General features: G+C 43.8%; 3 protein-coding genes across 3 annotated transcripts in view; 1 reads left to right on the top strand and 2 right to left on the bottom strand.

Annotated features, from left to right (window-relative positions):
• The window catches only part of Elp1 (elongator acetyltransferase complex subunit 1), a 59,590-nt gene extending 57,243 nt beyond the window's left edge, over positions 1-2,347 (bottom strand). The window contains exon 1 of the mRNA XM_048420234.3: positions 2,190-2,347. The gene's annotated coding sequence lies outside the window, so the exon portion shown is untranslated. The remainder of the gene's footprint in view (positions 1-2,189) is intronic.
• Positions 2,348-2,582: 235 nt separating this feature from the next.
• Abitram (actin binding transcription modulator) lies at positions 2,583-11,776 on the top strand. Its single transcript, XM_048420237.3, has 6 exons — positions 2,583-2,773; positions 3,845-3,896; positions 6,085-6,214; positions 7,866-7,942; positions 8,041-8,110; positions 8,189-11,776. Exons 1-6 carry the CDS (start codon positions 2,659-2,661, stop codon positions 8,321-8,323), a joined length of 579 nt encoding a protein of 192 aa, XP_048276194.3. The 5' UTR covers positions 2,583-2,658; the 3' UTR covers positions 8,324-11,776.
• A 555-nt stretch (positions 11,777-12,331) lies between these two features.
• Positions 12,332-17,860, bottom strand: part of Ctnnal1 (catenin alpha like 1) — a 53,793-nt gene continuing 48,264 nt past the window's right edge. The window contains exons 15-19 of the mRNA XM_048420235.3: positions 17,055-17,103; positions 15,285-15,341; positions 14,557-14,670; positions 13,881-13,964; positions 12,332-13,757 (exon numbers count right to left, since the gene is read on the bottom strand). Coding sequence (XP_048276192.3) covers positions 13,698-13,757; positions 13,881-13,964; positions 14,557-14,670; positions 15,285-15,341; positions 17,055-17,103 — 364 coding nt within the window. The 3' untranslated portion in view covers positions 12,332-13,697. The remainder of the gene's footprint in view (positions 13,758-13,880; positions 13,965-14,556; positions 14,671-15,284; positions 15,342-17,054; positions 17,104-17,860) is intronic.

The raw sequence follows: 17,860 nt of genomic DNA, 5'->3' as shown, positions 1-17,860 counted from the left end.
TGTTATGCTATATAAACTGGATAAGCAGGACCTGCAGAAAAATGACTGCTGAAGTTGCCTAAAGAAGGTGAGATGGTCCTTTGGGGTTCCTGCTTCATGAAAGAGTCTGCCAGACATTCTACAGGACACAGAGGAAAGTGACTGACAAACTGCCAATATAGGCAGACCTGTCTTTGAAATATCCTGCTTCATGGAAAAGTCTGCCAGATACTATGGGCCAGTAGACTGAAGATGGATGCCCCAACAATACAAAAGAACTGTGGGTTCAGGCAGCTAGATGGCTCTGTCAATTCTAGAATTTTGGAAGTTGCTTACGATGCACTTTCTGATACTTAGGTAATATTATATCCTTCTGGGGTTTTTGATGGAGTTATGATAAAAGATAAAGTAGATACAAATATAACTGTAATTCTTGCTTGATACCTGTTTTGCTATATATAATTTTACTATGTTAAAGTTAAAACCTTCCTTTTTATTTAGGCAGAAAAGGGGAGACGATGTGGGATTCCCCTCTGTATGCTATAACTATGTTCTATTACCATTGGTTAATAAAGAAGCTGCTTCAGTCTATAGCAGGGCAGAATATAGTCAGGTTGGAAGAGAGAGAGAGAGAGAGAGACAGAGAGAGAGAGAGAGAGAGAGAGAGAGAGAGAGAGAGAGAGAGAGAAGTCAAGGAGACAGCATGTAGCTGCCGAATGAGAAAGACACCAATTGCCATTCAGAACCTTACTGGTAAACCATGAGCCTCATGGCAATACACAAGTTAATAGAAATGGTTAATTTAAGATGTAAGAGTTAGATAGAAATATGCATAAGCTATTGGTCAAGTAGTGTTGTAATTAATATAGTTTCTGTGTGATTATTTCGGATCTGGGCATCCGGGAACAAAAGAGCAGTCTCTGTCTACAGTTAATGAGTACTGGCTGCTCTTCCAGAGGACTTGAGTTCGATTCCCAGCATCTACACAGCAGTTAACAACCATCAATAGCTCCAGTTCCAGGAGATCCCATGCCCTCTTCTGGCCTCTGTGGGCATGTAGTGCAAGGCAAGCCCATTAATTCCCCTAATGCCCCAATCCTTTTAGCATCCAAACTGATTTCTCTGAATTTTCATCCCCATAATTCTCACTTCTTCAATTTTCAAAGGAACACAGCCCTATACTTTCCTCAATGCTTTCAAAGATAGGAAAAGAGTATCTTCCAGGATCATAAGCTGTTAATATCCTTCCTCTGGCACCTCCATCTCCAACTCCCCTGGTTCCATTAATTCAACCTTTCCCCGTCCACATATCTGTTGAGGGTCCTATCACACAACCCCAATCATGTCCGAGTAGTCTGACCGCGTTCCATTTTCTCCCCTTGCTCTTCTTCTACCCACCTTCAGGCTAATCGTTCGGAACAGGGAGCATACTAGAGAGCTAACTAAAAGGAAGCTTAGAGAAACCTATATACCTAGCTGTAACTGAACAAATTCAAACTGAACATGAAACTCAGGATCTCCTAATGTTATCATAAGCTGGCCATTACATGCACATGAAATGCAGCCTGAAAAACAAAGGACCTGCTACTCTTTTACCAAATGACAGCTCATCCTAGCCTGAGACTCATTGTCACCTGTCTGTTTCCACAAGCTAAAACTGCCTCTTTTTCACTCTTTCACATTGAGGTATTCACTGGTTGTCATCACGGCTCTCATTATACAAACGCATCCTTTTCGCAATATCAACGATCCGTTATGCGACAGCCATCAAAATTTGCCAAATGTTAGGCCCCGAAGACAAAAGACTACGCAATCACGCCACAGAAATCACGGCTTAGGCACGCCAGCTAAGGAAACCCGGGATACAAGACGCCATAGAAAATTCTCAGATGCGAGACGGGACCCGCAGCAAGGGGCTGAAGCCTCCATGACGGGCTAACAAATTCCTGATAGAGGTTTTATCTACACGCGGCAAGGAATCCATGCAGCGGGGGGAGGGGATCGACAGCCCCAGCAACTGTGCCCCGCAGCGCTCCAGGATGGCCTCGGGGAACAAACGTGCAGAAAGCACGCGACACTCGAGGACAGAGGCGGTCCAGGCCTCTGCACGGGCAGAAATGCGTGGCTCGCCCCTGCACTAGGACCGTCCTGAATTTGCTGGGCCAGACCGAGCGCAGCGGCTCGGGGGGAGGTGGCCCGCAAACGCTCACCTGAGACGCCCTCGCAGGACTAGGCCGTCGCCTTGGTCTGCGGCCCCGAGCTCTCACGACGCACTGGGTTTGGGAAGGATCCGCCACCGCACACGGGCGACAGAGACTCGCACCACTGATGGGCGAAACCCGTCAGCTAGCGCAAGCCAGGCGGCGCAGGCGCAAGCGCGGCGTCACTGGGGAGGCGCGTGGGCGGTGTGACGTCACCACGTAGGCGTTGCCCATCGATCGGGCTTCTCTTCAGTCGCTAGCGGAAGCCTGGTCGGGTTGTGCACGACTGTTGTCTACTGTCTTTCAGCCCTCCGGCTCCCGGTTGTATTAGTGCCACAGTCGGGCGTTGTCCCCCGAGTACCAGAGACTGGCGGGGGAGGGCGGGGCGGGGGGGGGGGGGGAGGAGAACGGCGAGGTGTGCGCATGCGCACGACGCTACCACGCGGGAAGTAATCTCCCTCTGGCCTGGACCCGCAGAATGGAAGAGCTCGGGAGCCCAGAGGCAGGGTTGGGGGAGCCAGAGGTAGCCATGGCTACCGAACCCGCGACGCCCTCCCTTGTGGATCGATACTTCACTCGCTGGTATAAAGCGGGTAAGTGCGGAATAATGGTGAGCTCTGCACTACTGCGCAGGCGGGATGCCACGGGGACTCCTGCTCCGTGGTGTAAGGCCCCCATGCGTTAACCTGAGCTTCCTAATACCAGGAATACGGGGTTGCATTGTTGGAGAACTAAAATAGGCGCATCCGATGTCGGAAGCGCAGGGCAGTGTGGGGAGGGGGTACGTAAACTAAGGAACCCCGCTTTGGTCTGTCTGGGTTTACATGCCTAGTGTTTCTGTACCTGTGGGGCTCAATCCTAGACCGAGGTGGAGAGAGCATTAAGAGGAGTTCAGGAAGCTGTATCTAGTGTTAAGAAACAACTCATACTGTCCACTTGGAGTTTCAAAGTAGGCTACCCAGGGGTCCAGTTCTGTGTGCCCAGAAGATATCGATGCCACCTTTGAGATTTCTCCGATCTTTGTTTTAGCCTTTTTATTTTAGGAAAACTGGCGGACACACACACGAACAGATAAAGACTGGGCCAAATTTAGCATAAGCAAAGACTTAATTTTCCCAAAATGTGTTTTTATTCATAACTTAAAGACAACCCTTGGGACTGGAGAAATGGCTCAGCTGTTAAGAGCACTGCCTATTCTTCCAGAGGACCTGAGTTCAATTCCCAGCACCCACATGATAGCTTCCAACTGCCTGTAACTCCAGTTCCAGGGGATTCCGACAGCCTCACACAGACATATGTACAAGAAAACACCAATGCACGGAAAATAAAAGTAAATAAATCATTTTTAAAAGAAAAGATAGCCCCACACCACCACAATGTAAGCAATGTGGTGCTTATTATAATGTTTCTCTACTAGAAATAATGGGTATATTCATTTTAAAGGGACAAGATGGAGGCGTTAATAGCCTTACCTGCCTTAACAATGCAGAAATGATTCTGTCTGGATTAGGCCACTTAAACACTCCATAGCTTTATTCACTTTGACCACTGTCACCAGCATTGGCCCCAGCTTCATAGTGAAGTATCTCTGTGAACCAAAGAAGGCAATCACATGGTAATAGTAAATACCAATTCAAGAACCAGCAACTCATTTATTCCCCTAGATGTTAAAGGAAAACCCTGTGAGGACCACTGCATACTACAGCACTCCAACCGGTAAGCACACCAAGAATTTCTCAATTACCAGCACTTCTGGTAGTTAGCCTAATGTAGTCTTGGGCTGGATATGAGCATTCATGATATTTGGGCAGCAAATAGGGCCAACGTGTACAGCTAAATCCACTTAAAACCTGAGAAGGCTTGGAAAGTAATTCTAGACACAAAAGAACAGAGTTAAGCATGGCTTCTTGGTATCAGCATTTTCTCAGGTGGACTCTGTTTGCTAGAGGCAAGCACATCTCATTTAAGAGAGATTTTCTGACTCAGCTTTAGGTGCAAAAACCTTGCAGATCTTTTAAGAGGCCCCACCACAAAACACTTAAACGATGTTGATGAATAGCTGACCGCATGCTTTTTGGGTGGTGGCAGGGACCTTGAAACTCTGCAGAGTTCGGGCAATAAGCAACGGCTCTGCCCAGGAGCTCCCCCATGAGGCTAGCCTCTCAGAAAACTAAGGAATGAGGTGTATCCAGCCGTCATGGCTTAGCAAATTAAAAACTCATGTGATCAGAAAGAGAGATACACAGTAAAGATAGATTCAAATTTAAAAAAAGCCCTCTAAATGGTTTACAGTGTGTTTAAAAATATATATAGGCTTGGGGGAGAAAAGAAAAAGGATAAAGTTCTTAAAATAAAAAAGAGAGAGAGTAGTTGGGTATGGTGGTACACACCTTTAATCCCAACACTTGGGAGGCAGAGGCAGGTGGATCTCTGAGTTCAAGGACAGCCTCATCTACAGAGTGAGTGCCAGGACAGCCAAAGATACACAGAGAAACCTAGTCTCAAAAAACCAAAAATTAAAGCCACGTAAAGATGAAAAATACATAAAGAGTCTGGATGCTGTATGTTATTGAGTTGTCTTTAAATGGTTTGATGGGTAAGGCGGGAACAACAGCTGCTAAAAGACATTTGATTACAAATGCTGGATTAATACAACATATATTTTAAAAATGCTTCGACTTCAAAAATTAAGTCAAAAGATAATGTGACTTTGGAGAAGAGGTTTTGTTTTTATTTCCACAGGAAATGAGAGGCTGTGGATTCATTCTGGGTTAAGAAAAATGAGGTTGGATCAAGGAAGACCCCCGAAGGATCTCCTACAGGAGCGGGTGGTCCAAATGGTCCAACATTTGAGAGGACCTCTGTTGGAGTTTCCTCTGAGTTCTACATCCAGAAAAGTCTCAAGACTGCTGGCTGAGATGATCAAGCCTCACTGAATACTCCAGTCAGGACTTGATCATAATTCTAAATCTTCTTCAGTGCCCCCAGTCAGCAGGAAGTAGCCTGGAAAACTACACCCACATTCCCAAAAATCTATTATGGATATGTATCTTTGTTTAGAGTTTTGGGTTACAAGTTGTTATGAATAATGGTGTGGGGGGAAAAAAAGCTGAACAAAGAAGATTAGATTCAGAGTTTTTGTTTTGAAAAAAAAATGGGAGGGGAATTGCTGTGGGACAATGGTCTTGCATTGTTTTAATAAAATGCTGATTGGCCAGTAGCCAGGCAGAAAGTATAGGCAGGGCAACCCGAAAAGGAGAATTCTGGGAAGAGGAAAGGTTCAGTTTGCAGTCGTCACCCAGACACAGAGCAAGCAAGACAAGAACACCTCACCGATAAAAGGTACCAAGCCACATGACAAGCACAGACAAGAATTATGGGTTAATGTAAGATGTAAAAGTTAATAAGAAGTCTGAGCTAATAGGCCAACCAGTTTATGATTAATGTAGACCTCTGTGTGTTTCTTTGGGGTGGAACAGCTGCAGGACTGGGCGGGATAGACACCTCTGTCAACAGTCTTCTGTGTTGAGATGGTATTATAGGCGTGTAGAGGCAGGTGCAAGTCCTCTTCAGTCATTTACTGTGCCAACCACTGAAGAGCCAGACCTGTGGAATGGCTCACTGTGGAGGCCTGTGGACACAGTCATGCCTTGCATCTCTGTTACTCCAGGGTTAGCTAAAGACTCAAGATACTGCTGTTCCTTTTCTGGGAGGAAAATTCAATCCTATTTTCTCTTCTTCCTTTATTGTACTCCCCCTGCTACATTTAGCCTCCCGTCACAGCTGAAAGAGGTGATGATTGTACTGAGTGAAGGCTGGTTGGGCAGTCCTCTCTCAGATACTGTTACAGCAGGGCGTCTCCAGTCATACAGCAATGTAGGATTGACTTCTTTTCTTTTTCTAGAATATGTGTCATCACACTGGCAGGATCTCATCCTGTGCTTCAAAGTGGCAAAACTATTAAAAGTATCTCCTATCAGATCAGTACCAACTGTAGCAGACTTCAGAACAAAGTGTCTGGGAAATTTAAGCGGGTATGTTCCTATAATTCTGTGATTTCCCCCTCCCCCTATATTTGTGCTATAATGGAGCCAGATTTTTTATGGCAGTTCAGTGTAATCATTTTCAGTAATAACAACACCTACCCCGGAAAAAAAAGAAGAAGAAGAAGAAAAGGTGTTCTGGAGGTATAATGTCTATCATAATAGATTCCGTGTTCACATTCTTATCCCCAAAGAGATGAGATGGAAGATAGGCCTTTACCTGGTATCCCAGCTCTTGGGTAGCTAAGGTAGCACAGTTGGAAGTATGAGGCCATATAGTAAGTACCAGCTGGATAAGGCTACATAACTCTCAAAAATAAAACAGAATCTTGGCTCCAATGGCCTGTGTTCACTATAGGAAAAGTTCATAAAATGAGGGCAATGCATCAAACACTAATTCACCTGCTTATAGATAAAACAACCCCCGGTATACCCACCTCCCAGAGTATTTGAAACAATGACCATACATGCTATCAGGTGGTGGATTAAGATATGGCACTAATAGTTAAAAGGCATGTGTTTCAGTTAGTTTTGTGGAATTTATTTATACATATTGTTTTTGTTTTATTTTTATTTATGTGTATGTATGTATATATGCCATGTGTGTAGGAATGTGCAGAGGTAAGGGAAGCTTTTCAGATCTCCTAGAACCAAGGTTACAGGTAGTTGTGAGCTACCATGTGGGTGCTGAGAATTAAACCTGGGTCCTGTTCAAGGGTAGTAAATAAATATTCTTAACTTCTGAGATATCTCCCAGCCCCCTAGTTTTGTTTTTTAGTTAGAAAAACACTCCTAGCCATGCGTTGGTGGCTCACACCTTTAATTCCAGCACGCAGAGGCAGGAGGATCTCTATAAGTTCGAGGCCAGCCTGGTCTACCAGAGCTAGTTACAGGACAGGCATCAAAGTAACACAGAGAAACCCTGTCTCAAAAAACAAAAGAGAGAGAGAGAAAGAGAGAGAGAGAGAGAGAGAGACACTCCTTCTTCAAAAAGTCGTAGTAATCTCGTTGGTGGTATATTGGTGAGCATAGCTGCCTTCCAAAAAGTCATAGTGGGCGACCCTGTAAAGTTCCTTTACCTATTAATTTCTAACATAAAGATAGGGATCATTTAGATACTTTTTAGTTTTTGGTTTTTGTTTTGAGACAGGGTCTCACTCTGTAACTGTGCCTAACCTGGAATTTGATGTATAAAGCAGGCTGGCCTCTAACTCAGAGAGATCGAAGGAGTATAACCACCACACCCCACAGCAGACAGGGATCTTAATGAAACTGTAGGATATTGCTGCCATATGTTATATTGAATTTTATACTATTGCTTGCAGTGAATTATCCTGTAACTTAAAATCTTTGTGCCTAGCCATATATAGATTTCTCATTTGCAATTGAAAAAAATTCATTCTTAGCCTGTAAGTAAACTGCCCATTAAAAGATGGTCCCTAGCACATAGGAGGTTGTTATGTTGATGGTCCCTAGCACATAGTAGGTTGTTATATTCAAGTATATGAGTGGTTTTATATTCTTAAATCATTTTCCTATGAAACATCAGTCCCAAGCCTAGAATCCTGTTTTAATAGTGAGGGGGTGTATTAGAGGAAATGGAAATACACAATTAATTGGCTTCTTTCATCTCATTACCCAGGGGGCACAGTTTCTAACAGAACTTGCACCTCTGTGTAAGATATACTGCTCCGATGGAGAAGAATATACCATATCTAGGTAAGCAATCTTTTAGCTGCCCAAATTCAAACGCCTGGGTTCACTATAGTAAAAATTACTACAAATTTTTTTTTCTAAAACTTCTCTTTTGAAAATAGCTGTGTTAGAGGTCGGCTGATGGAGGTGAACGAAAATATTCTTCATAAGCCATCCCTTCTCCAAGAAAAGGTAGGGGAGGGTGGGAGGCATAGCCTGTCCGCGTGCCGGTTGGCAGTCATTTGACCAAGCTAAATGCTCTGTCCCCAGCCATCCACTGAAGGCTACATTGCGGTTGTGTTACCAAAATTTGAAGAAAGTAAGAGCATAACAGAAGGGTTACTGACACAGCAACAGTATGAAGAGGTCGTGATAAAGCGACATAATGCCACAGCCACGCCGTGAGCCTAGAGATGGAGAGACAGCATAGGATGTTCACCCTCCCTGGACCCACCATCAGTGCCCTGGAGAGAGCCAGTGCATGAGAAGCATTCCTCATACCCGGCCGCAGGGGCAGCCCAGTCCCTCTCTTACCTAACTCGCCTCTTGTCTGAGTATCCCAAGCCTTGGTCCCTGTTTGTAGTCCAGCTCTACATCTGCCTTGCCCAGGTACTTGCTTTGTGTGGGGCAAGTACAATTGTGGGCATTCACTTCCATATGTATGTCAGAAAACAACTTCGGATGCTGTTTTACCTTTTGTTAGACAGGCTCTCTTTGACTTAGAACTTTGCCAGGTAGCTCATGAACTTCCAGGGAGACACCCATCACCTCTGCCTCCGTCTTGGAAGGTGCACGCTCTATGGCCAAGTTTTCTATGGGCCAGAAAACCCAAACTCAGGTCTTCATGTGTTCATGGTGTATTACTTTTCAGTTGCTATGATAAAATATTGTAACCGAAAGCAACGTCACAAGAGTATTTGGGTTTGTAGTTCCAGAAGACTTGATGTCCATCCTAGTGGGGATGCATGGTAGCAAGAACAAGAAGCTGAGAGATCACATCTTCACCATACAGAAAAAGCAAAGAGTGAACTGGAAGCAAGGTGAGGTTATTAACTGTCCCTGGTGATGTAATTCCCCCAGCTAGATTTCTTATCCTAAAAGTTCTACCAGCTGAAGACCAACTGTTCCAATACATAAATCCATGGGTGTTATTTTTTTCTTATCAGTCTACAACATTGTTCCCATGATGCTTATAGGCCCATAGCCATATCACGCAAAATGCAGCTAATCCCATAGTCATTACAGTCCTGAAGTTCAAAGTCCCTTCTAAGACTCAATGCAATCTCTTACGTCCCCCTGGAAATCAAAAAACCAGTTACATGCTTCCACCATACAGTGGCACAGAATATCCATTCTCATTCCAAAAAAAAGGACTGGTGGGCACAGTGAGAAAATACTGAACCAAAGCAAGACAAAAACCAGCATGATACACACCAAGTCCTGCAGCTCCGTGTCCAGGTGTTTAGTTTCAAGGGCTTTGGTTGGCTGCCCCTCCAGCATCGCTGCCTGCAGCACAGATGTGGTTCTGCTGCGCGCAGCCTCCGTGGTGGATGGCTCAGAGCTTTGGTTCCCCACCACAGCACCAGTCACTGACCTCTTCATGGCCTCCTTGCAGAAACCCCATCCCTACCACATGTTGCTTGGCATGCTGAAGCCAAGAAGGAAGGAAGAATCCAGAAACCTTTCATTCTTTCGTGCCTCCAAAGCTAGTACCATGTGGAAAATACCTCAGAATTAGACTACCAGCTTCTATTCCCTTTGTCCACAGCAGCTCTTTTGTTATGTTGCTTTCTAGGAACAAACAGCCATTATTTTAGGCTGTCTTTCACAAATTGGAGGTTTATCTGGGTGAAGTCTTGCCTTGGCCAACTGTTCTGTTGTTCCAGTTTAAAGCCGACCTTTTTTTTTTAATGTATTTTTTTAGGTATAAGTGTTGTCTGGATGTATGCCTAAGAGGGCATCATATCCCATTATAGATGGTTGAAAGCCACCATGTGGTTTCCAGGAATTGAACTCAGGACCTTTGGCAGAATAGCCAAACCATCTCTCCAGCCCTAGAGCAAACTTCTTGATAACACTAATATTTCTCTAGTAATGACAGCCTTTCCCAGAACATGACTTCCTTGTGCTTTTTCTCCAAGCTGTACATTTTGTATTTCTGCCAGACATGCTGGCTTTCCTTGGCCAAAGTTACACTATCTAGAAATATCTAATGCCAGAGAAAGTAGCCCATTACTTTGTAATTCAGCCTCATGTCTGTTCTCAGGACTTGGGTAGAAAGTAGCCAGATTCTTTGTCAAAGGGTCACATAAATGGCTTCAAGCCAGTTTGCTAACCGAGACATTGTTTCTCTCTGAAAGCTAGAAGCCAGGCCTCTACTGTCTGCATTATCTGCAGCACTGGTCTCCTAGGCTCCAAACATCTGTCTGCATTATCTGCAGCACTGGTCTCCTAGGCTCCAAACAGGAAGTCCTGTTTCACAGTGCTCTCAGCCTTCCAAATTCTACCAAGAAATGGTCACATTGTTTCCACAGCAACAACCTCAGTTCTGGGTACCAACTGGGTAATATTAGTTACCTATCTGTTACTGTGTTAAAACACCGTGTGACCAAAGCAACATAAGAGGGTTTTGTTTTGCTTGTAGTTCCAGGGGACTAGGTGTCCACGGCAGCGAGTGCAGGCTGAGATCAGACCACCACTCACTGGAGGCACACAGTAAAGTGGAACTGGATCGAGGCTAGACACTCAAAGTCTGTCCACAGTGACAGGCTTCATCTGGCAAGTCTTAACATTCTAAAGTTTGTAACGTTCCCCAAAAGTGCCACCAACTAGGGACCAAGTGTTTCGAATACATGAACCATGGGGGACTTTGTCAGTCTATAACAGGAGCCAAGCATTTCCCCGACTGAGCCTTTTCCCCAGCTTCACTCTGTTCCTCTTGTTTCTCTAACAAATGGCAAACGAGGAATATTTTCCTGATTGAAAAACAAGCTCTTGAGAAATATTTTTTAAAGTTTTGCATTTCTATAAGAAATGTGTTCTTTTTTATGTGTTTCCCCCATGTGTACATGGATGTTACAGTCACGCAACACCTGTAGGTGCCAAAGAAGACATCAGCCTCCTTGGAACTGGAGTTCCAGTTGGTTGTGAGCCACCATGTAGGTGTTGGGAAGTGAACCCAGGTCCTCTGGAAGAACACCCAGTGCTGTTGACGTCTAAGCCATCTCTCCAGCCTCTTGCCTTAATTATTATTTTTTTTAATAATTTAATACTTTGGAAAAACAAAATTAATTATCTACACTTCCCAAATCTGCTTCAAAGTGCAATGGAAAGGCCCAGCCTCCCCTTCTGCTGTGACGTCCCCTCAGGTTGCTGGGGAGGCAGGAGTGTGGAGTCCGTCTTCTGCTCTGCGGAAAAGCTCTGAAAATGTACAAGGGCTCTTCTAGCAAACGGAAGAAGTGTGCTGCATTGTTCAGCTGACTGCTGCCCACGCATGTAGTGACTCATCATGCATGTCTTACTGACAGCTAATTTGTAGCAATGGAAGATTTCCAGTGTGTCATGCAGAGGCACAGGTGTCTTAGAACAAGATTTTTAAATTATGTAAGTTAGAAAAAAACAGCTATGAAGTTCTGGTTTTAGATTAGACGTTTACACTAAATTTAAAACAAAAAGACCTTAAATTGTGAAGTTTTGTTGTTAAGAGCTGCAACATGTAGTAAGTGTCTATCATTTTCCTGTTTTTAATGGAATAATTTTAAGTGCAAGCAAGCAGAGTTTATTGAGAAGAAATAAGTAGCTCCCTGTAACTGGGGGGGGGGGGGTTAGAACTTTAAATAAAATAGTTTTCTACTTGAACACCTGATTTGTAAGTTCTGTCCTTTTGTGCTGTTGACATCATGTTACCCTGTTACTTCAACCTCCCCAGCCCCAGGCATCTCGAATTCTATTTTCAGTGTGTAAAGGTATACTTTGTAAATATGTGTAAGGAAAACTTTTTAAAAAGGTTTTCAGTTTATAAGACAAACTTTTTATAACCCAAGTGTCAGCCTGACTATCCCATAATTGCACCATCAGACTTGACAAAGACTGTGTAGTTGCTGTCTACAGAGATCGCAGTGGGGTGAAAATTAAGCCACAGCAGCAGATCCTCACTTTGAGTGGCAGAGGGAAGCTCAGACTCATGCTGCAAGAGGCCACATTTGTTTCACAGGTTGTTCCTTTCTTCGCTAGTTTTATTGCAAGTTAAAAGAACATTTTGTTTCACAGGCTAAAGGCCATGCTAGAAGTGCTTTAAAGTACAGACACATAAAATAGTACAGGTTGCAAGGGCACTTTTAATTTTATTACTCATCAGTATGCCCCTGCCCCGATTTGGTTAATGGATCAAAATTAAACCAGTTGGTACAAATTCAGTTATTGAACATAATTTTTATTGAAGTGTACATTATCATGTTTAATACTAATTAATAATCCCTATTTTGTTGATCAAGATAATGACATTGTTACCGCATACCTGATGATCCTTACAGCTTTATTGAGGGGTCTGCTTTATCACTAAAATATTTACACTGAGAATCCAGTGAAGTTAGCATCCGGCTTCTCAGTTTAAAAAGAAGTCACAGAATTTTCACTCGTATGAGTTGGTGATAATCCTGATTATTTCATAGGAGATGGCTCCATTCAATCACTTCCCATAACAGTTGGGTGCAAGATTATTCCAGTGCTTTGGGAAACGCTGTGTTAATTAATACCTGTGGTGGCAGCGAAAGAGATGAGAGTTCTGTTCGGCACATGCAGAATGCGCATGCTCCTTCCCGCGGCCCTTGTTCTGATACTCGGAACTGTAGCAGATCAGCTGAGTGGTCTCCCACACAGTCTCATCCCTGCTTCACTCACAGCTTAGAAGGCAGACAGGCTACCGGTGGAGTCAGTTCCCTAGCCCAAGAGAAGGTTTAAACCCTAGAGTTAAAAAAAGTAAAAATGAGTGTTCTAATGCCACGTTAATAAAACAGTGCTTAGGTTTCTGGAATTTAAACAGCCTCTCGATTCTGATGTCTTCTGCACCTGCCATTCCATCACTACTGAAGATAGTTCAAACTATTTTTAAACCAGTAAGAAATACTTAGGATTCCATCCACTACCCCGGGGCTGTGTGATCAGCTATGCATACTGCAGCTAAAATAAAAAGCCATTTCCTCTTCTGGAGTTGCTCCGGGATTCTTTGGAGTGACTTGTTTTCCTTTCCGAAGCAGGAATAGGACAGGTGTAACCTTACCCAGTGAGATGCTTGTTAGAAGCAACAGTGCTAAGCAGGGATGTGACCAGGCATTTGAGGGGCCCTTAGTCTGCTTCAACAAGAACTGAAGAGTCCACAGTCTAAAAAAGACCTCTGCATTCAACCCGGCCACTGCAAATTTTCTGCTGAAATTAGTGTTGCAGATAATCAGCTTACATAGAGCAGTTAAGGCTGCCAAGGGGAGTGTACATTCAAGATTGCATCTTTGGGATTCCGCTGTCATTAAGAGTGCTGGCATATTTGGTGTGTGCTGAAGAACATCCTGAACACAGTGTCTACTTTAAAATGGCACTGCCGTCAGACTCTTAGCCCTCCCACAGCAATGACTGTTGGTAAGCTTTCTAATCGGAGATCAGAAAAAAGAAAGGTTTCAGCATTCTCTTTAAAAAACTGAGGAATTTCCAAAAAGACAAAGGATCATTTGCTTTGTAAAAAGGTCGGCTGTGCCACGTGACATTCCAGAGACGAACTGCAGGCTGCTCAAGTTTTACCATCCATGGTATCTTTATTTGCTGCTGAGACCCAGCTGGTATTTTCCACCTGGAGGAAAGAGTTAAGACAATTAGCTTCTGTTTTGCTCCGCAATCTGCAAAGTGGCTTGTGCCCATGCTGTTGTTTCCATTAAGTTAGCAGAAGAAGCTGAATACAGAAAAACCATCTCACCTTCTTCAGTAGCTTATAGCAGAGCGACAGAAGCTGGACCACAAGAGCCATCATGGATCTTATCTTTGTAATACACTTGTCAACCTATGGTGGCAAAGCATGTGTGTCATTCTAAAACAGTATTGCAAGAACGCTCTCATCTTTTTGGTCTTAGAGTGGTGAAGTTTCTCTGTCATGGAAATCTAAGAGATCTGGAAAGGAATAGGTTAGGGCACCTGAGGTGACATGCGACTCCAGAACATGGGCGGCACTGACTCCCTGGGCTCACGCCTGTTTCATGGAACCCAGGAAAGGTGGTGGTGGGAGAGCCACTGCTCTACTTCAGGCTATGCATGAGCTTCTCAAAACACGCACACACTGAGAGTATCCTCTCCTTGGCAATTCTGTGTACTCTCCCCAGACTCCTCAGGTTAATGACAGGTGCCTCACTCCAAGGCATTCATGACAGAGAGATGAAGACAGTGAAGGTAGCGAGGAGCAGGTACTAGGAACTCGTCTGCAGCCTGCGATCTAACGTGATGACCTCTGCTCCCTGGGGTCAGCCACAGAGCAGCTGCTCTCAGACAAGCAGGAAGCAGACTCTCTGTGCACTTCAGCACAGGCTGGAGCTAACCTGACGGAGAGACGTGTGAACTACTCTCCAGTGTTTCCCCAAGTGCCCCGCCCTCGGCTTTACCTTCAGGATCACTCTGTTCTGCAAAGATGTCTTCGTCGTTGTCTGGAGCTGGCGGCATAGAGGAATGAGCTTGTTGATTTCCAGGAGAAGCATAAGTTTGTCATCATCTTTTAGCTGAAACATAATTTAAGGAGTTATTGCAACCCCAACAAAACTCCATCATTTATGCTTTTTTTTTCCTTTTAGATAGTATATCACACGTAACCCTGGCTGACCTGGTACTCACTGTGTATACCAGGCTGGCCTTAAATGCATAGAAACCCACCTGTCTTGGTTTCCTGAGTGTTATACTACCCCTAAACCATCTCTTTTTTTTCCCCCTTAGTGTTTGTTTTTTTTTTTTGAAATATAAAAACAAGAAATAACTCAAATCTCATGGGATGTCATTAACAAAATCATGAAACAGTGCTTGCTTGATAATAATGTACAATTTCTAACAAATCATGAATATTTGGTATGCTTTCTCTTTAGTGATCCTGCAGACAGAACCCAGGACTTTGTGCATACTAGACAAGGTCTTCCACTGGGTTAGATCCATCCCCACAAGGCATATTTATAATCACACAAAAATGTGCACACTATAATAGAGTAACGGAAACAGCATCACAGAACAGAATGTTGGCTGGATCTGCTCCTAGCCTATAGCTCATGTAACTTTATGTGTTAGTGACATGCTTCCAGTGTGGGTGTGTGAAACCACTGGCCCTGGGCAGGTAGACATGTATTACCTGTTTTGAAAATGTCTGTACATTTGATGTAAGCTTTAATCCCTCTGCAGCAAAAACCTGGGAGAGAGGGAAAACAGCACTATTTTGGATCAATGACTTCTGGATGGTTGGTAGACAAATATTCTCAATTATTTCACAGAGTTGAAAACTAACCCAGACATTAAGAATCAGCCCCAGAGCTCATAATGTTTTTCATTGTACCCCAGGAAACACAGGGTTTAGCTGGAATTAGAAATTTGCCCAGACCAAAGACAAAATCCCCAGAGGCTCCTCTGTACCTAAAGACATCCAATTATTCTGCAAACCCACACCGACCTGCAACCCACAGCCACACAAATTATCTATTCCTTTCTGAAGGGATCCCTGGCTCGTTTCTTGAGATCTCCAGTTAGAGAGTGTAGTCATTTTTCTTCAGGATGTAACCACTGGTAACTTGCCCTTGATTCAGTAAAATAACCTCATTCCTGTACACGTGCCGGCAACCCCAATTAGACAGTGGGTCATTAAAAGAGAGAGGAGAGACAAGAGAGTAGGGAGCACGTGGCCTGAAGTGAAGGAAAGGAGTTCCTGAGGGAGGGGCAGGGGGAGAATAGGACCAAAATGTATATACATGTATAAAATTGTCAAAAATAATACATTACTTTTTAAATCCTCAAGTATACGAGTCATGAGTCCTGGGGAATGAGGTCAGGTTAAAATGCTGCTCCCTCCACCTAACCGTGACCAAATTTGTTTCCAGACACATTCCACATAGCTATCCGAGAGCGCCAATCCAGACTGTTAACATTTTATGATAATTTTCAGATTTTTGTCTGTTCACATTGCATTTTACAATTAAGTGAACAAGACTATGGAGAGGAGTGAAACCCAGGCCAGACAAGTTCAGGAACAGTCAGGACACATTAAAATCAAAACGTGCATGCCCGTGAAACACACACAATAAATCTTTTTAAAGTACTACCACAGCCATAAGGAAGGAAGATGAATGTACCTGGCAACAGTAATAAGGCACATATCCAAATGATTTAGGAAGAAAAAGAGTCCTGATAGTAAGCTAGATAAAGAATATGGACGGAGAGAGTGAACTTTGACCTCCTAGTCACAGGCTTGATACCTTGCAGTTGCTGGCTAACATGGCCTCATGGGGAACAGTCCTTTGCATTTCCCCCTAGCCCTGAAAGGGGAGCCTGCAGGCTTCCTTGCTGACACTTCCCCACACCCCTCATTTTTTGACATTCTCAGCCCTCACAGCTTCTCTTCTGTGTCTGTCCATCTGTCTGAACATCACGGTTGTAAAAGCACCTTAAAGTTAAGAACTCCCAAAACTCTGTCCATCCTAACATCAGCCTTGGCGTTCAACATGATGCGACTTCCACTCTCTAGACCTGATGTTCTCCCCTGGCGTTCCCCACCTCAGCCAACGTTGCTCCTTTTAGACAGTCTACCCTGCCACTGCTTCTCAACTCTGAGCGGGTTCACCAGCATCACACTTGAAACAAAAGAACGTCACAGCTCTGCAGAGATGCCATGGCCACCCTGCAGTGGCTCAGCCCTTCATCCTCATGGCCTCCTGAGTCTTCCAGGTGCATCTAGTGTCATGGCCGCTGCCCTTGTTCTGCCTCTGAACTGTTCTCACCCCACATACCCTTCCAACCTCCCACTTCGATAACACCCCTACCCAAAGGCTACCATAGAGAAGTCTTCCCAACTACCCCTCACTTTTCTCCTTTTATCCTATACGGTCTTAACACTTGTGAAAATAAAACCTACCTCTAGGAAGTGTACTAAGTCCTGCGATGTCTTCAGTGGCCCCTCTCCTCTACAATAGAAGGAGTTAAGAGGATAAACATTACCTGGACATTGGCTTATGTAACACTTATGCTTTAGAGCATTCTGTATTTTAGCGGAACTCAAATTTTTAAAGGATAATGTGAACACACATATAATATTGTGAAGTTTTTCTTAAAACAACTCTATTACTTCCTAAGTTAAAATTATGTATGTTAATTTCATAATGCAAAGAAAACTAAAACTGGCCAGTTAATTAGTGCTCTTTGTCCTTTTCATTTTGCTTCATGAATAAATACATGAGATCCAATAACATGTCTCAACCAAAATGCATTCCTTATGCAGTCAAAAGAGCAGACCCAAGGTCGGTCAGTCCTCAATTCAGATTTCAGCCCTGTCCAAAACTCAGCTGCAGCTTCAATGAGACATATATAAAATCCCAATTCCATATGTAGAAAAGAATAATAATACAATTTGTGTTGACCAGTTTTATCCATGCATTTAAAAGCTACCAAGAATGAAGAACTCTGAAAAAAAGGAAAGGCAGATTGCAGCAGAATGCATTAGAGGGTGGTGGTCTCGGCACAAAGCAGAGGATGCGTCCTCCTGCAGCAACACCTGTACTAACAGCCATGCTCCTGGTCTCTGCTGAACGCTGAGACAGCCAACTGGAGCCATGACACAAAATCGTATCCCAAGTTATAAATAACTGACAGTTTAATAAAATATTGAAAATTACTAGAATACTTTCAATATTTATTAAGAAATAGGAATTATTATGTAGAAAT

Source organism: Myodes glareolus, chromosome 16 (genome assembly GCF_982192425.1).
Source record: "Myodes glareolus chromosome 16, mMyoGla1.1, whole genome shotgun sequence".
Lineage (NCBI taxonomy): Eukaryota > Metazoa > Chordata > Mammalia > Rodentia > Cricetidae > Myodes > Myodes glareolus.
Note: the sequence above shows the minus strand (reverse complement) of the source record. Positions and strands in the feature narration are given on the sequence as shown.